This window comes from Astatotilapia calliptera, unplaced genomic scaffold, assembly GCF_900246225.1.
Source record: "Astatotilapia calliptera unplaced genomic scaffold, fAstCal1.2 U_scaffold_1, whole genome shotgun sequence".
Classification (NCBI taxonomy): Eukaryota; Metazoa; Chordata; class Actinopteri; order Cichliformes; family Cichlidae; genus Astatotilapia; species Astatotilapia calliptera.
The window spans coordinates 297686-323581 of NW_020535618.1; the positions used below are offsets into that span (position 1 = coordinate 297686).

General features: G+C 37.6%; 1 protein-coding gene across 1 annotated transcript; it reads right to left on the bottom strand.

The window, feature by feature from the left end:
• LOC113017224 (basement membrane-specific heparan sulfate proteoglycan core protein-like) lies at nt 1–24322 on the bottom strand. Its single transcript, XM_026160380.1, has 20 exons — nt 24220–24322; nt 23854–23889; nt 23395–23661; nt 22570–22839; nt 22187–22465; nt 19984–20253; nt 19601–19879; nt 6928–7197; nt 6546–6824; nt 4959–5228; nt 4576–4854; nt 3253–3363; nt 3111–3126; nt 2942–3015; nt 2802–2852; nt 2663–2719; nt 1328–1387; nt 1097–1162; nt 834–893; nt 1–674 (listed from the first exon to the last, which is right to left on the bottom strand). The coding sequence occupies exons 1-20, from the start codon at nt 24254–24256 to the stop codon at nt 589–591; spliced, it is 3117 nt and encodes a 1038-aa protein (XP_026016165.1). The 5' UTR covers nt 24257–24322; the 3' UTR covers nt 1–588.
• Between the last annotated feature and the right edge of the window lie 1574 nt (nt 24323–25896).

The following is a 25896-nucleotide window of genomic DNA, read 5'->3' on the forward strand; positions in this document are numbered from 1 at the left end:
TGTACAAACCCATTTAAAAAAAACAAGAGGAACAAAGATGCTTATTTGCAAAGGAAAGATCTGTAAATATAGATATAAAAACAATACATGTGTTGGGGGCGTGGTTTACGATGCTGCTGCAGGTGCGATGTACACACCTGCGCGGCGTCTGCAATCACGCCTCGCTGGCTTAAAAGTTCAGAGTTTTGGTTAACGATGTTGTTGTGGTTGTTGTGTTGAGCTGCAGTGTGAGTGTGTCCAGCAACCGTCAAAGAATTAATACAAGTGATCAAAATGCCACTGGGTCTACTGTGTATGTTTACAACATGCAGTTCAATAAATGCTTGTGTGGAAGTGGAAAGATCCTGATCCTAACACCACACTATCACTTGCTGCTGCTGCCTATTTTTCAATGAAAGAAAATTTTTCATAAAAAAGTTGAAATCTGCTGTTAAATTCAAATGAATTAAATTTTGCTTTTGCTACATTTAGTTGGTTTTGCAGACACGTGATCATGAAGAATCAATGCAGAATTATTCAGTGTTTAAAGGTGATTTGGGACTCAGTTTATCGAGTTAATCATTACAACAACAAATCACAGTATGTAAGCTATTTTATTTCTGTATTACTAAGAGCTGGTTTTGATTTGACTTCAGAATAAACTGCTTCATCAGCTGCTGCAGGGGCTGATTTTCCTGCAAATAAAGAGATTTTTTGATGAGATGACTGCCAGTAACATCTTAATTCAAAGGCTCTACTATTTATACACTTTTTCTTGGTGTGTATAAAAGTATAAAAGTATAAAGCAGACAGCAAAATGAAAAATTTGTAATTTTTTAGATTACTTTACTTACCTTTATGTATCTTGACTTTAGCTCTGTTGTGGGAGACCTCTGCATACAACAGGCTGTAATCTAAAGAGGACAGACGATGATCAGAAAAGGTTGACTGTCTTTAATTTCCTTTATATTTATATCATTCTGTCATTCAACACCTAAACTACATGACATGACTGAAGGATGTTCTCCACACTGACTAACATTTCTCAGCATTAGATATTATCTTGTATGAGTTCATCATTATAGCGACAATGAGTCTGTTATTTCTGTGCAATTACCAAGAGCTGGTTGTGACTTGACTTCAGAATAAATGACTTCTTCAGCTGCTGCAGAGGCTGATTTTTCTGCAAATAAAGACATTATTAGTCAAAGATGATTGTCAGTAACATCTTAATTCTAAGTCCACACAGCCAGCAGGATGACAATACCTCAAATCAGCCTTTTAGACTGAGGGGTAAAAAGTGTAAACAGACAGCAAAAAGAAATGTGTGCTTTACTACTTTACTTGCCCTTATTTCTCTTGGCTTTAGCTCTCTTGTGGGAGACCTCTGCATACAACGGGCTCTCATCTAAAGGAGGACAGACAGACGATAAACTAACTTTGGAGTAACTTTGATTTTCTTTACACTGAAATCATTTTGTCATTAAAGACCTAACTCATCACATGAACTGACTGAGGGAGGTTCTCATCTATTGAAAATGATTTTTTTTGACAGCCCGTTGTTGTATTATTTAAAAAAGCTTCTTTCACATTGTGCCTACATCAAAAACAGCCAGTGAGCATTCAGAAGGGTCTCCTCAGTGATAGATGACCCCTGATATTAGAATCACATGAAACACGAGAAGAATGATGGTGGCTAATCTCAGTTAAAATACAGATCTTTGACATGATTGGACTAAACTGAATGTATTGTCTCTGTTGAGAACAGGATTAAAATGAATCCTGTGATTATAGGTTAAGGTTTATAACCTCCAGCACCCATAAGAACATAAAAACCTTTATGGAAAAAAGTAGTTACATTAAATTACACTCTGGAAAAAGGAAAGTGGAATCTCTGAAAAGAAAAAACATATCAGCAAAGGTTTTAAATACTGAAGGAATTGGACTGATTATTAATTGTTCTTTGGTTTATTGTTTTATTGTAAAAGATTCATTATTCAAATTAAATTAAGGGAACATTCGACTATCACAGTATGAAACATTTTCATTCAAACTTCAGGGATACCTGGCTCCATTTCAGCAGCTTTGATGCAACTCAGAATGACAAGAGGTGCACTGAAGAGGAAACAACAACAAAAAACCCAAAAAGAGAATATCTTCGAGGTGGTGTTCACAGGTCATTGCTCTCTCTTTATCCCCCTGACTGACTTTTCTTGATGCTGTTGTTCAGTCGAGCTGTGCTGTGAGTACAAGTCCTAGTAAAGGTCATGAGGCCTCGTGCTGTGTTCGCAGAGTCTATTTCTAACAGTTTGATCAACAGCATGCACATGAGAATGGGCCGTCCTGGTCTGCCTGTGCAGCCTGATGGTAACGTCTCACAATACCAGCGGTTTGCACCAAAGCAGCTGAAATGGACTCACAAAGTTTTATGCTTCCTAACTACACTGATTGAAGTCCCTGAATTTTAACTTTTTAAATGTGTTCCACCTTTTTCCACTTTCTCCTCTATTTATTAGTTTATTTGTTGAACAGAGCACATTACAGCGAGCCGCTGGTTTCTTGCTTTTTCTTCTTGGAGCGATAACATGAATGAAAGTCTAGTTTTTCCTTCATTTGGATACTACGGTCCAATAAAAGCATGTAAACTAGTGTATTTTGTATTGGTAGCAGAATAAATACTCACCTTTCTGAGTGATGTTTTTAAACTCAATCAAAGAATATGTGACATCCCCAGATTCAACTAAAATAGAGTTCAAACATTTACACATAAATGAGAATAATCAAAGAGTCTGCATACTTATAAACCGCTGTTTATACTTTACCATTTTTTGTGTCATCGTGGTCTTTGACTGATTCATAGAGACAAGCATCACCTACGAAACAATTAAAACTCATATACATGGATCTGATCACCTTACAAACAGAAATGTCTAAAGCAGAACTCGTCACGGTTAACGCTGACCTTGGTGAGGAGAAGCATGTTGGCTGTCTCGAGCTTCATCCTGGTTGATCGTTTGGTTTATGGTTTGATTTGTGCTGGAACATAAAATGTAGTAAAACAGTGGATTTAATAAGAAACACGGGATGAAATTCTGGTTTGATAAATAATGAGAGAGAAAATGTAAACAAACCTGGCAAAGCATGAATCTGAAAAACAAAACAGAAAAACACAATCAGATGTTTTTATTGCAAACTGTTCTGGTGCTGTACCGTTACATGCAGCGTTCAGGGTTAGATTATGCTCAGTGTAATATCAGAGAGAAATGGTTTCACCCTTTGACTGTTTGAAGCAACAACACAGCAGAAGAAGAATCAGTAAAAGTCCACAGACGAGTCCAACGATCAACAGAGCAGGAAATGAAGAGTTTCCAGTCCTGGGCACTGCTGAATAAATGAGAAGATTTAATTACATGTATGTAAACAGATTTAATGTACAACAGGCTTCACATGAAACACACACAAGAGCTGGCACTATCTCCAATACCAGAACTCCTGATCACATCTCCTCCATTCTCGTGTTATTTTACATGATTTTGTAATATGTACAAAAAAGCACAAGCGAAAGAAAATTTTCTCTGTGTAACTTGGAACCAACAGGATCTCCAGGACAGATGTCAGCTGGTGCAGTGTAATATACAATTACTTCAACTATACAGAGGCAAATCGAGGCAGTGCTGAAAGCTAATGGGGGTCCACCCAGTACCAGCAAGGTGTACCTAATAAAATGTGTAGTAGCCTTCTTAATCTCTGAGGTGTGTCCCATTGTCACAGATGTATAAAATCAAGCACGTAGCCTTCTAGGGAGCTTCTCTAAACTAAAGCAGTGTTTTGTCTCAGTGTTTTTACACTTTCAGTAAAGACGGCACTGAAAACGCTAAAATTAAAAAGTGTCAGTGTTCACAAGAACGATGGTGATGCAGCCACTGTGAAATCTGCGGTAGTGTTGCAGCTGATAAGGAGCAGATATTCTGAATATTACATAAACATCATACTGAATACTGTCAAACTGGCATCAGCCCTCAATATTCACAGTAAAGCACTTTTTTCATCATCATCACTTTACGGGGTATTAGTTGGGGTCCCCAGCAGGCGGCTTGGACACTTGTGTTCATGATTACGATAACTCAGGAACATCTACTAATAATCTCAGATAAGTTCAAATCTCAGTGACCTCGAGGTCAAAGTTAGAGGTCAGGTTTTCTAAAAAGGAAGGAAATCACTTATGTTCAAGCTTACTTGCATGTACCAGGAAGCTGAGGGGCAGCACGACCATGGTGACTGAGATCAAGTATGTGTGTGTTTTATTTATGTTATCAGCTGGAAGAAAATTTCCAAGAGACTTTTAAATAGGGATGATGTAGTTTTGTCATTATTTGTTTTGTACATTTAAAGTGTTTTTCATAGACACACGTATATGATGTTTGTGTATTTCATCATCTTACTGGGGTGATGGTAATAAAGCTCAACATTAGCTTTGTACCAGCTAAATATTCACAAAGTGTCGGACAAACTACGAGGCTACAATCAGGTTGATGTCATCCTGTGCTGATCCTTGTTATGTTTGTAAAATGAAGCTCAACAACAAACATCACTTACTTGATGCTGACAAGTTGAAGGCTTCACTCCACTCTGTTGAAGAATATGAGTCATCTCTGCGTCGACTCTTACACGTGTAGTCTCCACTGCTGGACTCAGAAACATTGAATATCCAGTAATTATTGTGAGTCCACTGTGTGGTTTGCTTGGGTCCTCTCCATCTATACTCCCACTCAGTGGTTTCACCTCCTTCCTGCACCTCACATGTCAGACTGATCGTCTCACCGCTGAATATCTGAGGCCAGCTGGGTCGTCCTTTAACAACAACCTTATTGGAAACTGTTTATTAACAGTTAAGATACAAACAGAAACATCAGCTCAGCAGAGAAAACTTAACACTGTGTGTCTGAATGTGAATTTCAAACTAAAATGACTGAACTCACAGGTTATCTTAATGGTGACATCATCACTTCTATCAGTGTAGTAAACTGGGTTTCCTCTTCTTCCTCTGCAGCGGTAGATTCCTCCTTGAGATACTCTGATTACTCTGTTTTGTTGATCATCTGCTCTGATTTGAACTTCAGTGTTTGGGTCACGTCTGAACCACTCATATTTCCAGCCAGCAGAGCTCCCCACAGAGCAGTTCAGTGTCACACTGCCCCCTACTGGTACGATAGTTGATCCTGGAGTCAGTGTGGCCCTGGGCTTACCTGCTGTTAGGGGAAAAGAGGAAGAAAAGAAGAAAAATGGATAAAAGACCATTTCATTTTTGTGTGAGAAAAGTTTTTAATTTTAAATTTAATAACAACATCATTTGAAAAAAAAATACTCTCTATTTCATCAATTGGATGAGTTTGAACAGGCATCACAAATTAATCGTTAAAGCATCCCAGCAGTGTTAATACTGGTCTCATCCACTTTCTCCTCTCACACAGCTCTGTAATGCATTTCCATTTATAAACTACTGCTTTCCTTTTTCTGCATCAAGCCTTCCTGCTCCCAACAACAGATTCATCAGAAGATTCTCACTAATGTAAGACTCAGATGTCAGACCACACAGAAGCAGATCATCATAGCTGCACAGACAAATCTCTACTGCAGCAGTTTAATTATGAGACTTCTAACTTTTCATTTCTTTAATTCATACCTTCAAACTTTAATATCTTGCTTTTATTTGGTATTAGTTAATCTTCTTTCAACACCATCAGAAGAAATCAAACATTTCACACATCACTGCATTAATAAAACAAACTCATCCATCATTCCTGAGATAAAATGTATAAAAACATGTAATCCATGAAGAAAATCCCTTCAAACAGTTCGGTCCCCTGTGGAGGAAAAAATGTCTGTCGCAGTCTTAAAATGTTGTTTCCACATTAGAGATGTGTTCACATTCACAGCATACAGCAGAAACTATGTTCACATCACTGGGCTCTCTACACCACTTCAGCTGCACAGACGTCACAGAGTCACCATCTCTGTTTCTAGGCTGCCATAATAAACCAGCTCAACAATGAAAACATTAGATTTCTGCTTGTAGCTCCATCAGTCACCATGACAACATCTCCATCTGAAATATTACAACAAACCTTTTCTCCACCTACTCATCTCTGTTTAACTTCCTACAAGCCTCACTGCTCTTTCTTACACACACAAACTTTACAATAAAATGACCTCAGCTTCTGTTTAGAGTAATTATCAGGAATCAGACCAAATGTCTGTTTGTCCATAATAAACTGGCTCAGGACCTATTAGTGCTTGAAAAGGATCAGTCTCAGTATGATGACTGGGGTTGGTGAGAGTGGTAGTGATGACATGGTAATATGTCTGTGAAGGTTCTCAGTCATCCAGGTCATCGTAGTCACCTTTGACTATGACATGGTAATAACAATATTTGGATGTTTTTCTTTAGTCCCATACGTCCAATGGATTTAAAACTGTCTATAATAAGGCTACAATCAGGTTGATGTCATCCTGTGCTGATCCTTGTTATGTTTGTAAAATGAAGCTCAACAACAAACATCACTTACTTGATGCTGACAAGTTGAAGGCTTCACTCCACTCTGTTGAAGAATATGAGTCATCTCTGCGTCGACTCTTACACGTGTAGTCTCCACTGCTGGACTCAGAAACATTGAATATCCAGTAATTATTGTGAGTCCACTGTGTGGTCTGCTTGGCTCCTCTCCATCTATACTCCCACTCAGTGGTTTCACCTCCTTCCTGCACCTCACATGTCAGACTGATCGTCTCGCCGCTGAATATCTGAGGCCAGCTGGGTCGTCCTTTAACAACAACCTTATTGGAAACTGTTTATTAACAGTTAAGATACAAACAGAAACATCAGCTCAGCAGAGAAAACTTAACACTGTGTGTCTGAATGTGAATTTCAAACTAAATGACTGAACTCACAGGTTATCTCAATGGTGACATCATCACTTTTATCAGTGTAGTAAACTGGGTTTCCTCTTCTTCCTCTGCAGTGGTAGATTCCTCCTTGAGATACTCTGATTACTCCGTTTTGTTGATCATCTGTTCTGATTTGAACTTCAGTGTTTGGGTCACGTCTGAACCACTCATATTTCCAGCCAGCAGAGCTCCCCACAGAGCAGGCCAGAGTCACACTGCCCCCTACTGGTATGATAGTTGATCCTGGAGTCAGTGTGGCCCTGGGCTTACCTGCTGTTAGGGGGAAAAGGGGGAAATGCATTATTCACTATGAACTCATAAAAAACAGAAAAGGGAAATTTAAAGATTTGGTTTAATGTGGTGAAACTTTCCACCCACATTACTCTTTATCATATTTTTCTATTTATTTTCTCTCTGTGTTCTTTGATTTTCTTCTCGTGTCTTTCTCAACATGTGGATATTGTTTCTGTAACTCTGGTTTAAATCTCTAAATAATCACAGTATAAATGTTTGCCTGACCTGAAAGAGTCACACTAATGTAAACTAACACAGGTCACTGCTGAAGGACACACAATGATGGTTTCACAGCTCTGTGTGGTTTTTGGTTTAAATAACAGAAACATCAGTCACCTTAAACTTTATTAAACTTTTCATGTTTCTTCTTTTTCTTTGTTTTAAAGTTTAGAGTCTGTGAGTATTTTATCACTGTGTGTACTGTGAGTGATGTAACAGGTAAAATCAGTTTCCTGGTTAAAGTTTATGCTTTACAGCAACAGAAACAAGTTTCCATGACAACATTATTTAGTGTACATGTCACTGACGACTTACCCGTCACAGTTACAGAGACGATGTTACTGGTCTTTGTTTTCTGTGATGTCGTCCTGTGAGCAGAGCAGCTGTATTTACCACTCTGAACTGTAGATACAAGTTTTACACTGAGGCCTTTGTTTGTGTTGGAGTTTAAAATTTCTTGACCATCCTTCATGACTTTGTATTCCCAGTCAGTGTGTTTTTCTTCCTTCATGTCACATTTGAAGCTAACAGTCTCTCCGATGAAAAAAATTGTCGAGCTGGGTTCAACAGTTAGCACAGCATCTAGAATCCAACACAAACACAACATCATTGATCTGAAACACTTTTATGTACTTTACAAATCAAAATCTGTTCTGACATGTTCATAAACTTATAAATATATTGAGAAATAAAAACAGAAATGGAAAGTGTTTAAGATTGATGCACTAAGATGAATATTTACTAAATAAATGAAAGTGCAAACTGTTCAGTCACCTTGAGCGTGTCCGCTGCAGAGGAGCGTACAGAGAACTGCAATAAAGGAAGAAACTTCACACATCATCAAACTGAAGACTCACTCAAACATGGCATCAGTCAAACACACCTGGTGTTACCAGAGGCTGCTGTGATTGGTTTAAATTATATATTTAATGTAAAATGCATCAAATTATCACTGATGAAGAAACAAACCTTTCTTAGATAAACTAAACCAGCGTCAGTGCACTGAAATCTAATCCAGTCTACAAACAACCATGTTGAGAACAAAACATGAACTGAAATGCTGCAAATGACTGAAACTCTGTCATTTTACTAAAACATGTTCATCAGTCAATGAATCAAAGGAAGAAGTGATGCACTGACAGAATAGGCCCAGCTCACAGAGGAAAGTGGGTCCCATCCTCACATCCAGCTGTGACACGTCTGAAAACTTCTACGACTTTGTGTGAAGAGAAAGAAGAAGAAGCACACGAGACGCCGAGAACTGTGAAGAAAACAAAGACTTTAAAACTTCTTCTCTCCGCTTTATCTGCTTCCTTCCTTTTACTCAGAACTATCACACCTTAACAAGCTCTGACTACAGCATGCTTTGACATGTTTGGTGCTGCAGAAACAAATTAGTGAGATTTTTATGAAACTAAGTAATAATTTACTTAGTTGTAGTTGTATCATACACATGTGAGCTGAATAACGAATAGACAACATGAACAGATTATAAGTCCAAGTGAAGCTTTAAATGTGAAGTACTTTTGTTTTACATCCAGAAACACAACAAGAACACAGCTGTCTGCACCTTCACCTGCAGGTCTCATACGCACACTGATCACATATATGCACATGTTAAACACTCTTTGTCATAAATCACATTCAGACACAGTATTAAATAAATCTAATTCTCAAAACTGTTCCACTCCTGAAACTAATAATTCATTTGAACCGTGACATGGGGAACAGGCAGAGGCAAGTTTGTGGACACTTTTAAAATATTTAATTTTCTTTTAGTTTATTTTTACTCTTTAAATTACTAAATTAATAAAATGCAGTCATAAAGTTATAAGTAAGTTTACCCTGGATGGTGAAAGTGGCCTCTATCGACTGTTTTTCTTTGTTAAGTATAGTTAAGAGTTTTGATGTATTAAACATCAAGACCATCAAAACATTTGAAATCTTGGAATAACTGCATAGGAAGTTTTAAAATTAAAGTCTTGGAGCTCGACTGACTTCTTACAGAAACAGCGATGGACATTTTGTTTCCTTTGTCTGCTCCTCGTCTGCTTGTTGTGTTTGCTGGGAGCTTTGACACCAATAATAGTTACTCTCACAGATGCTCCAGCACACAAACACATCATTCTGATGGGTTCAAACTGCTGTAGAAAAGTGATTAAAACCATTAGCAAGCACAAGAAGAGACATTTAGTATTTTCCTCCTGCCATAGAAATATTAATCAGCTGCTGATAATTTTCAAGGAGCCACGAATCACTGATTATATTCTAAAGGCTGCTGCACAAAGTCACTACATTGCTTCAAAATACAACAAACATGTTTCCATGAAGCTTTGTAAACAGTTAAAAACAGATTGATAGATGATCAGCCCAGAGACGTAACACTTACTCAGAGCAAATGGTCACAGCAGGCGAAAGCACTTTTTCCCACGACAGTGAAATCGTTCACTAAAAATACTTTATTTATCATTTTAACTGACAAACTTCACTAATGTAAAGTCATCACTGCAGAGTCTTTGAACATGAAGTTCAGTTCTGGTCAAATGTTCACTCAAATTCAGGAAGTGAGATGAAGTCCGCCTCCCTCCCTTCTCTTGTCTGTTTCCTTAAAAGTAGTTGTAACTGTTGTATTCAAAGAGATGAAAGCTGTTAACTTTGCCACTCAGTAACCACACAGTGAGCTACTTCCTGAGGCTCATGGGAAATGTTTTTGAGATCAAACAAACTTTGACTGACTTTAAAATGGCAGGTCGTTCAGACTGCAGCAGATAATCGTTCAGTTACAAGCACAGACTGAAACTCACTGAGATGAAACTGAAGAGACACTTTAACTCAAATCCAAAATCCATTTCCTGAAAATACTGTAGGAGGTTTCCATAAACTGTTTGAGAATTAGTAATCAGAGTAAATCCAGACATTACAATTCTTTAGGCTGACTACAGACAAACACTGTCAGTCTGATTGTTGGATAGCAGAGCACAGCTGGAAACAGATGTTGTATGAATGCTCTAAATACATTTTTGCTTCTTGTTAGGTTTCCTGGTGAGGTGTAAGTGTGTTGTGCTAGACTTCAACGTTAGTCCCAGCATCAGTGTGCCATCGTTCAAACCATTGTACAGCACACTTCATGGGCCTGATAGAAGAAGAGGAAGAAGAACCCGGTTACGTTGCTTGGCTTCCACTTACACCTATTAACTTAGCAGATTTAAAGAAAAATATCATTAAATCAGTGACTCTTTGGTTAAGCTGCAATACGATAATTGTAAATGAAGCTTATGTGTAAGTTGAGTTGCCTATGTGTAAGGAAGATCTGTAATCAGTCATCTGCTTTCCTGGCTGTTAGTCTGCTTTTCTGTTCTCTGCATCACTATCACTGTCAGTCTCTATACTTACATCATTACTCTAGTCCAATCATCTTCTTGCCCTCCTTTGGGCCAATCAGCCTCCACTCTGTATGGTTTAAATCTGTGCTGGGTCAGGAGGGGTGCTGAGCCTTAAGCAGAAACAGTGGTGGAGCCTGCTGAAAATCCAGACACTCTGGCCTGTTTAAAGTGCTCAAACACAGTTTGCATAGTTACAGAACTGCAACACAGAACAGCCACAGTGTGTGGCATCAAGTGTCAAACATGGAGGAAGAAGCGTGATGGTCTCCGGCTGTGTGCTGGACCCAGGGTCGGTGACTTGTGCAGAATGAGAGGCACCCTGAACCAAAACAGCTGCCACAGCATTCTGCACCACCATGCAATTCCCTCTGGTAGGTACCTAGTTGGTCAGGGTTCATAAAAGCTGAACGACAGTCCAAGCTATGCCAGAACTACCTCAGGAAAAAAGAAGATGGTAAGCTTGAAAACATGGAGTGTCCAGCACAGTATCCAAACTTTAACCCCATCAAGCTGGTTTGGGATGAACTGGACAGAAGAGTGAAAGCAAAGCAACCTACAAGTGACACACATTTATGGGAACATCTGTAACAGATATGAGAAGAACTTTCTGAAGAATATTTGATTTCTCTTGTAGAAAAAATGCCACAAGCGTGTTCAGCTGTCATATCTGCCAGAGGTGTTTACTTTGATGAGTCTAAAGTTTAGAAGACATGTTGGTCTATAAATTGATTCCACGATATATTTTTAAGTCCAACTGGAAAAATTGGGGTGTTCAAAAACATTGACCAGTGGTGTATTTTTATGGTTGTGGCCGCCTCTATATATGGGCCTCCCCTGGTTCAACCTGATATCACACCATAATGTATACTAGACACACTGGTCCACCCAGATGTTGCAGTAAGTTGTAGTAAACTGCAATAACAGCAGAGGGAGGTTTTTATGTCAAGGCAACATAATAATAATCACAGAAAGCCCTTAAATAGACATTATTAACCCATTTAACACATATATAAATATAAGAAACATACATAAAATATTTGTGGTGATTAAGGAAACTGGAATGTACTTCAATACTGGTCTACAGTTGCTTGCTCACTAGTGGTGTCTTTTCTTTAAATATATTATCTCCCCCTGCTGCTGCTGTAATGTTTGTATTCAGTGAAGCAACCATGCGTGCCCATTTCACGTTTTGGAGAGCCAAAATTAATAAAAAATGGAAGCTCATGAACAATCATATCGACAACATTCATGTTTAAAGTTTAATCATGTTCATCACAGATGTGAAGATTTACACTTGAGCATTAGTTTCATCCGTCTGAGATTTTAGATATATGTAAATGTGAAAGTGTTGGTGACCATGAAGCTGAGAGGAATAAACTTTAGTTTTATTCTGGTTGAGAGCAGAGCCTTGATTCATGCTCAGGGACTGACTCACCCTAAAATATCTAGAAAATGAGAAAATACGTTGTAAGCGATATTGTACCATTTTCACTTTTTGTGTGCACATTGTTCTTCTGTTCATGCAATCAAACAGTAAAACTGTCAAAGGGAAGATTGTAGAGGCGTGACCAAAACACTGAAGTTCAAATTAGAGTAGATTATCAACAAAAAAGAGTAATCAGAGTATCTCAAAATAAAACTAAATAAAACTGAGACTCACACGACATTTTTCAACTATTAAATAAGTCCAATTAAAGACAAACTCACAAAGCAAATTAAAACTAGAAAGTGCATTTTCTGAAGAAACTGCAGTGTGAATGCTTGAATCTGAATGTATGCACTGAAATGAATTAATTGCTGAATTTTGAGTTAAAAATATTGAATGAGATTAAAAAAAAAACAAAAAAAAACAACGAATTTAACCTGAAAACAAAGGTGCTGAACTGCTAAAAGCTGAAGGTTACACAGAAGAAGGAGTTGGAAAAAAACTGAAAATGTTTTAATTGTAAATTAGAAAAACCTAAGAAATGAGAAAAGAACATTTAGAGTCAGAAAACATCTGAAAGAATATTAAAAGGTCATATTCTTTGAATCACTGAATGACTCAAATGTGATCCCTCCACTTTGATCCACACAGTTTAAAAAGTTTACATCTCTGAGCTTTGAAAGACAAGATGTTGGAAAAAGAACAACGATGGCGACGTTTTGAGGGTAAAATGATGGCTGTAACACTGTGGACACAGCAGCAGTTGAAAGAGAAGTGCTTAAGATGAATCTTGGTACAGTGGCAGGCAGAGCTCGTTAAGCAGGCAGGTGTGAGCCTGGTTGCTATAGTGACTGCACCCAATGGCTCCATACACACGTACACAGACATGCACCTCACTTTTGCTGCTTAAAATGAACAGAAAAGTCAGGCCGAAACAAATCGTTCCCAAATTAAAAGTACAAGTCGTATTGACAAAATTCTTTCACCGTGAGCGACAGCAGCTTCTAGTCTACCGAATTCTCAGTTTTCATGCCTGTGGAGTTTATTATATGGACGTGGTGACAGTGGAAAGACACCATGCTCTTCTGATTTTCAAACGAACCTTCTGAGCCATTTTAACATTAGAGTCTATGGAAGAGTTGGAGGGAGGAGGCTGTGCATTGGTGACATTTATGAAAGAACCATAACACCTAGTACAATAGTAAACACATTGGATGAAAGAGGACCGCCATGGCTACGTTTTGAGGGTAAAATCATACCTGTAGAGCAAACGCTGTGGACACAGCAGCAGTTTTAAAAAAGATTTTAAGATTAATTTTTTTGCTCCTCTCACTCTAGCAGTTGAGCTGTCTCACTCTAGCCCCAACATTCCGTCCCATACACACCCATTATAAACTCTGAAACGGGTGAAAAAACATCATGAAACTTAAACTGGAACTGAAGAAAAAGTATAATAGATATTGAAAAGATAAATGCAAGTTGAATAGTTGAATGTCTTGTCTTCGTTTTAAAGTTTGAATGGTGGCTCTATGTCAATGTATGTGGAAGTAGTAAGAGTTTAAAAATGAGTAAGTTGAATGAGGATTTGAAGGGTCTCCCCATTGAAATACATTATAAATTTTTGTTGAATAAAGTTGAATAAAATTAAAAATATAAATGTTAAAAATATGAAAAATGGAAGCAGTGTTGTCCAAAAGAATAGGAATCTAACGGTGTTGGAATGGTTTTTCTAAGTTGAACGGTTTTGAAGGAGTAGGATTACAAAAAACGTACGGAATACAGAATAAAATATAATAATAATAATAATAATAATAAAGATTACAACAACAATACTGTGAATGCTTTTCAAGCATTCACACTAATAAATATTTGAACATCTCGGAAATAGTGGGCAGCATGACAGAAGTGAGACCTGCTGCGATGTAAGGATTGGAGATGGTGTCACTGACAGAAAGACGGGTGGTGTGAAGATGTTTGGATTTTCACTGGGAGTGAGTGAGCAGATCTGAGGGACAGCCTGGGTTGAGTGGATTGGAGACAAAGTTAGAGAGGCGAGGCTGAGATGGTTTGGACATGTGCAGAAAAGGGATGGGGGATATTTTGGACAAAGGATGCTGACGATGGAGCTGCCAGGCAGAAGGCACAGATGAAGACCAGAGAGAAGATTTTTGGACGTAGTCAAGGAGGACATGCAGGGGCTTGGTGTGAATATAAAATAGAAATACAATATTACCAACCCCCCAAAAATATATAACTATGGGGTTCAATTTGACTGGTTTTATAGACAGATAGTAATGTCTTCTCTGACTTAGACTAAATTCCAAAGAATCAGTGGTGCCTTATTTTGAAAATTATTTTTTTAAGTCATAACACTGTTCCTAATCTATTGACAGTGCTACAATGATAAAAAAAAAAAACTATAATTAAGTAAATAAAGCCTCATCCGTTCATCATTGTGCCAAAGTTTGGACATTTTTACAGCACAGTTGTTGAAGACGAAAGAAGAAGAGGAGGACGGAAAGTAGAAATGTGACAAAAAGCTGACTTTGCTGCTTGTCCTGTTACACTTTAACACAAAATATCATTAGCAGCATTTCAAGGAACCAATAAGTGTGTTGATTAAGCTTCAATGTAATTATAATTGTCTGTGTTCATAGTGCATAATTTAAATAAAAGCTTAATATAAACCTTTGGTTTTGAGTTTTATTTTGCAAACATGATGTAGGATACAACAGAAATGCTGCTCATAGCTAGAAATAAAAACACACACATACAAAATACATTCACTGATACATTCAAATCCATACAGCATGTGTTGCATCATTAAGTCTGATATAATGTAGGAGGTCACATACAGCAATAATACTCACTGTTACCTGCATTTAACACAGCAAAAGCTGAATTTAAAACCAGATTATTAGCTGCTAAACATCATGTTTCAAATGTTTTCTTGCTGCATCAAATGTTACGCAATCTACATTTTATATATTTTCTATGAAAGCTATAAATGCTCCCAGATAAATAAATAGACAAATTTTAAAAATATTTTAGACGTTTGGCTATAATGTGATGTAAAACCTGTCATATTGTCTCCTCAACAGAAGCTGTTGTCATCAGTCACTTTCCTCGTTCTGTTGATGGTGAGCTGCTCTTTATGGACCTGAAACAAAATCATAACAAACAGCTGTGAAACAGACTCATGCACATGTGTGTAAATGATATACGCTGCCCTCTGACATGCACTACATTATGTGTGCAGTTTCATTATTCTAGAGAAACCAATAAAAACTAGAAAAAATTGCATTTCCTGCGAAAATGCTGTGTGGATGCCTTAACGCTGAAGATGTCTGCAGAAAAAAGCTGAAAAAGTTGAAAAAAAAAAAATGTTGCCCTGAGCAGGATTCGAACCTGGCCCTCCTGGTCTAAGGGCAGCTATTTAGCTCACTGAGCCAAAGTCATTCTCACAAAGAAGAGGTGGAGAGATTGACAATTGTGCTGAAACGAGAAGAAGCTGCTGAGAATTGTGCTGATAAGAGGTGGAAAGGCTGAAAATGTTTCAGAAGTGGTGAATAAGCAGAATTTGGGCAGAAAAGAGGTGAAAACTCTGAATATTTTGCTGAAAAGAGTTTAATCAGCAGAATTTCTACTGAAAAGAGTTGAATGAGCAGAATTCTGCTGAAAAGAGGTTTTTGCTGAAAACAGCTGAAAAAGCTGGTATTTGTGCTGAAAAGTGGTGAAAAAACTGAAAATTGTGCTGAAAAGGGGTGAAAAAGCTTAAATTTGTGTTGAAAAGAGTTAAAAAAGTTTAACTGTTGACTGAAAGAAATGTTGCCATAAGCGGGATTTGAACCCCGGCCTCCCAGTCTGAGAACGGACGCTCATCTCACTGAGCTAAAACACAGGTCAAGCCGGCAAGGAAAATCAGTGAGGCCACTGATAATATGCAGAAATAGGCAAAAAATATTGCAAAAAAAATTCAATATCTCAAAAAGTATAGAAGAGCACCAAAAGATATAGCCACAAAGAGCAGAAAGAGCAGAATTTTTTAAGACTTGAACGGTGCAAATAGCACAAAAACTGAGGGAGTAGTTAAGCGCCAAAAAACGTACGGAAGCAACTAGAATAAAGTAGAATAAAGAACTAGAAAAATTTGCATTTCCTGCGAAAATGCTGTGTGGATGCCTTAACGCTGAAGATGTCGGCTGAAAAAAGCTGAAAAAGTTGGGAAAAAAAAAAAAACATTGCCCTTAGCAGGATTCGAACCTGGCCCTTCTGGTCTAAAGGCAGTGTTCCACCTCAGTGAGCCAAACTCCTTCTAACAAATAGAGGTGGATAGACTGACAATTCTGGTGAAATTAGCAGAAGCTGCTTAGAATTGTGCTGATAAGAGGTGAAAAGGCTAAAAATTTTGCAGAAAAGAGGCAAGGAAGCAAAAAGATGAGCTGCAAAGAGATGAATCAGCAGAATTTCTGCTCAAAAGAGTTTTTTCTGAAAACAGCTGAGATTTGTGCTAATAAGAGGTGAAAAGGCTGAAAGTTTTTCAGAAGAGATGAATAAGCAGAATTTGGGCATAAAAGAGGTGAAAATTCTGCTGAAAAGAGTTCAATCAGCAGAATTTTGCTGAAAAGAGTTTTTTTCTGAAAACAGTAGAAAAAACTGGTGAAAAGTGGTGAAAAAACTGAAAATTGTGCTGAAAAGGGGTGAAAAAGCTTAAATTTGTGTTGAAAAGAGTTAAAAAAAAGTTTAACTGTTGACTGAAAGAAATGTTGCCATAAGCGGGATTTGAACCCCGGCCTCCCAGTCTGAGAACGGACGCTCATCTCACTGAGCTAAAACACAGGTCAAGCCGGCAAGGAAAATCAGTGAGGCCACTGATAATATGCAGAAATAGGCAAAAAATATTGCAAAAAAAATTCAATATCTCAAAAAGTATAGAAGTTATGAGCACCAAAAGATATAGCCACAAAGAGCAGAAAGAGCAGAATTTTTTAAGACTTGAACGGTGCAAATAGCACAAAAACTGAGGGAGTAGTTAAGCGCCAAAAAACTGCCTTTGAGGGCATCCACACAATAATCAATAAAAGCTGGATTAAAGGAGTTTATAAAAGCAGGTTTTAGTCCACACAGTCCACACAGATTTACTATTTCACACTCATTTCTTACATTTCTTTCATTATCTGCTTTAGCAAATCTTTCTGTATATCCTCGTCCTATCAGTCCCCTCCACCCAGGCGTGGCTCTTAGTGGCCACCAAAGTGGCTCTTCAGTCACGAGGAGAAGCTCCACCTACTGTTACGTCTCATGGCTCGCATAATTAAGTAAGTAAGAATTTTTTTATTTAATATAAATTTTATTTATATAGCACATTTCTTGATAAAAGATCACAAAGTGCTTCACAAGGTATAAAACAAAAACAGACAAAAGTTAACAAAATGCAATTCTAAAAAGATGTGTAATTCAAACAGAAAGAATCACTTTCCACAGGAAGAACCCACTGGACCATCACACAGGTCACCCAGCTTCCTAAAGAGGAAGGCTGGGGTAGTATCTATGAGACACAGTCAGTTATATTCAGAGCACATTAAATGAATGCTCTCTTTCTGTGCATCTATGCTCAACAGCATAAAACTGTAAAATGTCCTCTCAGCCTGAAACAGATCTACAGGACATTAAAATTATCGTCTAATTTAACTGAAACAAGTGAAACACACTGAGAGAGCAGATAAAACAGTTAAAGAGCTCCTGTAAAGATTTCATACCTGGGGTTGAATTTGGATTGACATTACAATAGTCAGAGCTCTCCTCTGGGTCAACACGGTGCTCTGTTGAGGTGATGAAATGAAAGCATTTAAAAAACAAACAGTTTTGCAAATTTAATATATTTTATGTTGGATACTCACGTGTCTTGTTAATCACTTTAAGCTGATTCACACTTGAATCATCTTCTATTTGACCTGAAATAACATTATTCATTTTAATAATCACAGTTATTTTATAACAGCCTCCATGAGCTGTGAATGAATTAAAGTTTATACTGTACCAGTGTCAGCGCTTTTAGAGCCTGGGATTGTCTCATAGACACAACGATCACCTGCAGGTCAAAGAAAATTATTCTACTTATCATTACTATTATCAAGTATTCTCATCAGTAACGTTTATATTAAATGCTGTTATTAACTTTGTTTAATTCAGCAGTGTTACAACTGCAGCAGTCTTGTTGCAAAGAGCATCAGAATCTTTTAAACTACATGAAAAGCTAACCATGAAGAAGAGACGAGTACACCTGCTGCTGATCTTCATCCTGACTGACCCTCTGGTCATCAGCTGAACCTTTATTAAACACTTAAAAGAAGACATTTGCTTTTACATGGTTATCTTTTATACATGTTATACAACAGTTCCAACTCCAGGAATGCATGATGTGTCTGTGCACATAAATATTTAAAGAGTAAAATCTCTGAGATCAGAGGAACAAAAAGTCTCACCTTTGGACTTCATGCAGTAATACAGCAGGAGGACAATAAATGTGATTCCAGAAATGAGTCCAACGGTCATTAGAAAGGAAGAGCTCTCCGAACTGAGCACAGCTGTTGTAAATAAGAAACACAAACTGTTTAATTCAATAATTTAATTCAATCATTCAGAAGCTGCTTTAAAGACAATAAATATGTTCAAGGGCTTTGGATTTTTTATTTCTTAAGGATGTGACCTTCAGTCACTGCTGTAGTTTTTTAGTCCTCCCAATTCTTCATTTTTTTTCTGTGGCTTGTCCAGTGTTCTCAGATTTTTTTACGGACAGCCTGGACACCATGCTGAGATGTGCCAAGTGTTCAGCTAAATTAAAAACTCTATTGAAATCATTTTGCTGGTACAAAAATAATATTGTATCAAACTGTGTTATGTTGAGCATTTTTCAGAGATTTAACAAAGAAGGGGAATAAATGTTTGTTTATGTGACAAGCTGCAAGTAACAAAACATCTAAAGATAAAATTTAAAATTGTCTGTAAAGTTTATTTCACAAAATAATTCAACAAAGTGCTACTTTGCTGTTATTGTTTTTTAAAGTGGTCAAAGGACTCTTAGTGGAGGGAGTTTGTAATAATAAAAGACATATTTTTTTTCTTTTTATTAATTTATATAATTATTTTACACAAATGATGAAGCAACAAATCATCACTGTCTTGTTTATACCAGCTAAATATTCATTACACAAAGTACCTGAAAAAATAAAAGTCCAATATCAGGTCTGTGTCTCACAAAAACAATATGATTTTCTTTCTAGAACATTTACTTCATCCTGTGCTGATCCTTGTTATGTTTGTAAAATGAAGCTCAACAACAAACATCACTTACTTGATGCTGACAAGTTGAAGGCTTCACTCCACTCTGTTGAAGAATATGAGTCATCTCTGCGTCGACTCTTACACGTGTAGTCTCCACTGCTGGACTCAGAAACATTGAATATCCAGTAATTATTGTGAGTCCACTGTGTGGTCTGGTTGGCTCCTCTCCATCTATACTCCCACTCAGTGGTTTCACCTCCTTCCTGCACCTCACATGTCAGACTGATCATCTCACCGCTGAATATCTGAGGCCAGCTGGGTCGTCCTTTAACAACAACCTTATTGGAAACTGTTTATTAACAGTTAAGATACAAACAGAAACATCAGCTCAGCAGAGAAAACTTAACACTGTGTGTCTGAATGTGAATTTCAAACTAAAATGACTGAACTGACAGGTTATCTCAATGGTGACATCATCACTTTTATCAGTGTAGTAAACTGGGTTTCCTCTTCTTCCTCTGCAGTGGTAGATTCCTCCTTGAGATACTCTGATTGCTCCGTTTTGTTGATCATCTGTTCTGATTTGAACGTCAGTGTTTGGGTCACGTCTGAACCACTCATATTTCCAGCCAGCAGAGCTCCCCACAGAGCAGGTCAGAGTCACACTGCCCCCTACTGGTATGATAGTTGATCCTGGAGTCAGTGTGGCCCTGGGTTTACCTGCTGTTAGGGATAAATGGATAAAAGATTGTTTCATTTTTGTGCAGTCTGTGAATAAAGTAAAACTAAATGTAAAATGGTACATTTTAAATAAGAACATTATTAAGAATGTACTCTCTGTTTCATTCATTGGATGAGTTTGAACAGGCATCACAAATTAATAGTAAAAACATCCCAGCAGTGTTAATACTGGTGTCATCTACTTCCTCCTCTCACACAGCTCTGTAATGCATTTCCATTTATAAACTAGTCCTTTCCCTTTCTGCTTAAAGCCTTCCTGCTCCCAACAAAAACAGATTCATCAGAAGATTCTCGCTAATGTAAGACTCAGACGTCAGACCACACAGGAGCAGATCATCATAGCTGCACAGACAAATCTCTAATAGCACCACTTTAATTATGAGACTTCTAACTTTTCATTTCTGGCCTTCATCACATATTATCAACGATTTATTAACTGCAGCAGTTTGCTTTGATTTGGCATCAGTCAATCTTCTTTCCACACCATCAGAAGAAATCAACATTGATTCCTATTACAACCACTAAAGCAGTTCATTAGGCATAAAGAAAGCTCAGACAGGACCACTCGAGCTACAATCCGAGGAGACTTGTTTATACCCCACAGACGGACAGCATTTGGGCAGAACGTCCTCTCTGTTAAGGGAGGCCATCTGTGGAACAGTCTTCCTCAACCCATTAGAGAATGCTCTACACTCAATTTGTTTAAGGCAAAGGTTAAAAACTGGTTATGGACAAATCAAGTGTGCGATCATGTATGAGTTGTATAGTTTTAATGTTTTATTTGGGAACAGAATGGTGTGTATGTGTAAGTTTGGTGATGGAGTTTTTATTATGAATGAATGATTAATTTTTATGAATTATTATGTCTATTTTTTATGTTTAAGGACAACAGATGGAAATTAGCCTTTGGCTATAATCTGGTATGTTTACATTCATGTAATTTTTTTTTTTTACATTTATGTTCATTAACATGCACTGTCCTAAATAAATAAATAAAATAAACGTATCTTCATAACTTACACACTAATATCAACATTTCACACATCACTGCATTAATAAAACAAACTCATCCATCATTCCTGAGATAAAATGTATAAAAACATGTAATCCATGAAGAAAATCCCTTCAAACAGTTCGGTCCCCTGTGGAGGAAAAAATGTCTGTCATGGTTTTAAAATGTTGTTTCCACATTAGAGATGTGTTCACATTCACAGCATACAGCAGAAACTATGTTCACATCACTGGGCTCTCTACACCACTTCAGCTGCACAGACGTCACAGAGTCACCATCTCTGTTTCTAGGCTGCCATAATAAACCAGCTCAACAATGAAAACATTAGATTTCTGCTTGTAGCTCCATCAGTCACCATGACAACATCTCCATCTGAAATATTACAACAAACCTTTTCTCCACCTACTCATCTCTGTTTAACTTCCTACAAGCCTCACTGCTCTTTCTATGGCTGAGTAACAAAATCTACACCAGACAGAAAGAAAGACCCAAAGCACCTGGTGACCCCAGATTACATCACTGATGATGCGTCCAATCACATTCAAAGATGTATCTTTCACATTAATGTCCCTCCATTGATTCTCCTCCATCTGCTCTGTTGTTCTGATGTGTGTTTGAGGTGAAGCTGATGGGTCTTCAGTCCTAAATATTTCACTACAGCTCTGAAACGAATTGTTCATCATTGGCTTTTATGCTAAATGTAATGATGGTAAATGACACAGAGTAGTTTAAATATTATAGCAGATAACAGACAAGGATAACTTTTATCACTGTTTAATATAAACTTTAGTTTTCTTGTTATTCACTTTGTTTACTTTAAAGTGGTCGAAAACAGTTTTCAGTAACATTTTAGCCTCACTGATAAACTATATCTGAGTTTACTACCTACTAGCTGATACGTACTTGATGCTGACAAGTTGAAGGCTTCACTCCACTCTGTTGAAGAATATGAGTCATCTCTGCGTCGACTCTTACACGTGTAGTCTCCACTGCTGGACTCAGAAACTCTGAATATCCAGTAATTATTGTGAGTCCACTGTGTGGTCTGCTTGGCTCCTCTCCATCTATACTCCCACTCAGTGGTTTCACCTCCTTCCTGCACCTCACATGTCAGACTGATCGTCTCACCGCTGAATATCTGAGGCCAGCTGGGTCGTCCTTTAACAACAACCTTATTGGAAACTGTTTATTAACAGTTAAGATACAAACAGAAACATCAGCTCAGCAGAGAAAACTTAACACTGTGTGTCTGAATGTGAATTTCAAACTAAAATGACTGAACTCACAGGTTATCTCAATGGTGACATCATCACTTTTATCAGTGTAGTAAACTGGGTTTCCTCTTCTTCCTCTGCAGTGGTAGATTCCTCCTTGAGATACTCTGATTACTCCGTTTTGTTGATCATCTGTTCTGATTTGAACTTCAGTGTTTGGGTCATGTCTGAACCACTCATATTTCCAGCCAGCAGAGCTCCCCACAGAGCAGGCCAGTGTCACACTGCCCCCTACTGGTATGATAGTTGATCCTGGAGTCAGTGTGGCCCTGGGTTTATCTGCTGTTAGGGGGAAAAGGGGGAAATGCATTATTCACTATGAACTCATAGAAAACAGAAAAGGGAAATTTAAAGATTTGGTTTAATGTGGTGAAACTTTCCACCCACATTACTCTTTATCATATTTTTCTATTTATTTTCTCTCTGTGTTCTTTGATTTTCTTCTCGTGTCTTTCTCAACATGTAGATATTGTTTCTGTAACTCTGGTTTAAATCTCTAAATAATCACAGTATAAATGTTTGTCTGACCTGAAAGAGTCACACTGATGTAAAGTAACACAGGTCACTGCTGAAGGACACACAATGATGGTTTCACAGCTCTGTGTGGTTTTTGGTTTAAATAACAGAAACATCAGTCACCTTAAACTTTATTAAACTTTTCATGTTTCTTCTTTTTCTTTGTTTTAAAGTTTAGAGTCTGTGAGTATTTTATCACTGTGTGTACTGTGAGTGATGTAACAGGTAAAATCAGTTTCCTGGTTAAAGTTTATGCTTTACAGCAACAGAAACAAGTTTCCATGACAACATTATTTAGTGTACATGTCACTGACGACTTACCCGTCACAGTTACAGAGACGATGTTACTGGTCTTTGTTTTCTGTGATGTCGTCCTGTGAGCAGAGCATCTGTATTTACCACTCTGAACTGTAGATGCAAGTTTTAAACTGAGGCCTTTGTTTGTGTTGGAGTTTAAAATTTCTCGACCATCCTTCATGACTTTGTATTCCCAGTCAGTGTGTTTTCCTTCCTTCACGACACATTTGAAGCTAACCATCTCTCCGATGAAAAAAATTGTCGAGCTGGGTTCAACAGTTAGCACAGCATCTAGAATCCAACACAAACACAACATCATTGATCTGAAACACTTTTATGTACTTTACAAATCAAAATCTGTTCTGACATGTTCATAAACTTATAAATATATTGAGTAATAAAAACAGAAATGGAAAGTGTTTCAGATTGATGCACTAAGATTAATATTTACTAAATAAATAAAAGTGCAAACTGTTCAGTCACCTTGAGCGTGTCCGCTGCAGAGGAGCGTACAGAGAACTGCAATAAAGGAAGAAACTTCACACATCATCAAACTGAAGACTCACTCAAACATGGCATCAGTCAAACACACCTGGTGTTACCAGAGGCTGCTGTGATTGGTTTAAATTATATATTTAATGTAAAATGCATCAAATTATCACTGATGAAGAAACAAACCATTCTTAGATAAACTAAACCAGCGTCAGTGCACTGAAATCTAATCCAGTCTGCAAACAACCATGTTGAGAACAAAACATGAACTGAAATGCTGCAAATGACTGAAACTCTGTCATTTTACTAAAACATGTTCATCAGTCAATGAATCAAAGGAAGAAGTGATGCACTGACAGAATAGGCCCAGCTCACAGAGGAAAGTGGGTCCCATCCTCACATCCAGCTGTGACACGTCTGAAAACTTCTACGACTTTGTGTGAAGAGAAAGAAGAAGAAGCACACGAGACGCTGAGAACTGTGAAGAAAACAAAGACTTTAAAACTTCTTCTCTCCGCTTCCTCCGCTTCCTTCCTTTTACTCAGAACTATCACACCTTAACAAGCTCTGTCTACAGCATGCTTTGACATGTTTGGTGCTGCAGAAACAAATTAGTGAGATTTTTATGAAACTAAGTAATAATTTACTTAGTTGTAGTTGTATCATACACATGTGAGCTGAATAATAAATAGACAAAATGAACAGATTATAAGTCCAAGTGAAGCTTTAAATGTGAAGTACTTTTGTTTTACATCCAGAAACACAACAAGAACACAGCTGTCTGCACCTTCACCTGCAGGTCTCATACACACACTGATCACATATATGCACATGTTAAACACTCTTTGTCATAAATCACATTCAGACACAGTATTAAATAAATCTAATTCTCAAAACTGTTCCACTCCTGAAACTAATAATTCATTTGAACCGTGACACGGGGAACAGGCAGAGGCAAGTTTGTGGACACTTTTAAAATATTTAATTTTCTTTTAGTTTATTTTTACTCTTTAAATTACTAAATTAATAAAATGCAGTCATAAAGTTATAAGTAAGTTTACCCTGGATGGTGAAAGTGGCCTCTATCGACTGTTTTTCTTTGTTAGGTGTAGTTAAGAGTTTTGATGTATTAAACATCAAGACCATCAAAACATTTGAAATCTTGGAATAACTGCATAGGAAGTTTTAAAATTAAAGTCTTGGAGCTCGACTGACTTCTTACAGAAACAGCGATGGACATTTTGTTTCCTTTGTCTGCTCCTCGTCTGCTTGTTGTGTTTGCTGGGAGCTTTGCCACCAATAATAGTTACTCTGACAGATGCTCCAGCACACAAACACGTCATTCTGATGGGTTCAAACTGCTGTAGAAAAGTGATTAAAACCATTAGCAAGCACAAGAAGAGACATTTAGTATTTTCCTCCTGCCATAGAAATATTAATCAGCTGCTGATAATTTTCAAGGAGCCACGAATCACTGATTATATTCTAAAGGCTGCTGCACAAAGTCACTACATTGCTTCAAAATACAACAAACACGTTTCCATGAAGCTTTGTAAACAGTTACAAACAGATTGATAGATGATCAGCCCAGAGACGTAACACTTACTCAGAGCAAATGGTCACAGCAGGAGAAAGCACTTTTTCCCACAACAGTGAAATCTTTCACTAAAAATACTTTATTTATCATTTTAACTGACAAACTTCACTAATGTAAAGTCATCACTGCAGAGTCTTTGAACATGAAGTTCAGTTCTGGTCAAATGTTCACTCAAATTCAGGAAGTGAGATGAAGTCCGCCTCCCTCCCTTCTCTTGTCTGTTTCCTTAAAAGTAGCTGTAACTGTTGTATTCAAAGAGATGAAAGCTGTTAACTTTGTCACTCAGTAACCACACAGTGAGCTACTTCCTGAGGCTCGTGGGAAATGTTTTTGAGATCGAACAAACTTTGACTGACTTTAAAATGGCAGGTCGTTCAGACTGCAGCAGATAATCGTTCAGTTACAAGCACAGACTGAAACTCACTGAGATGAAACTG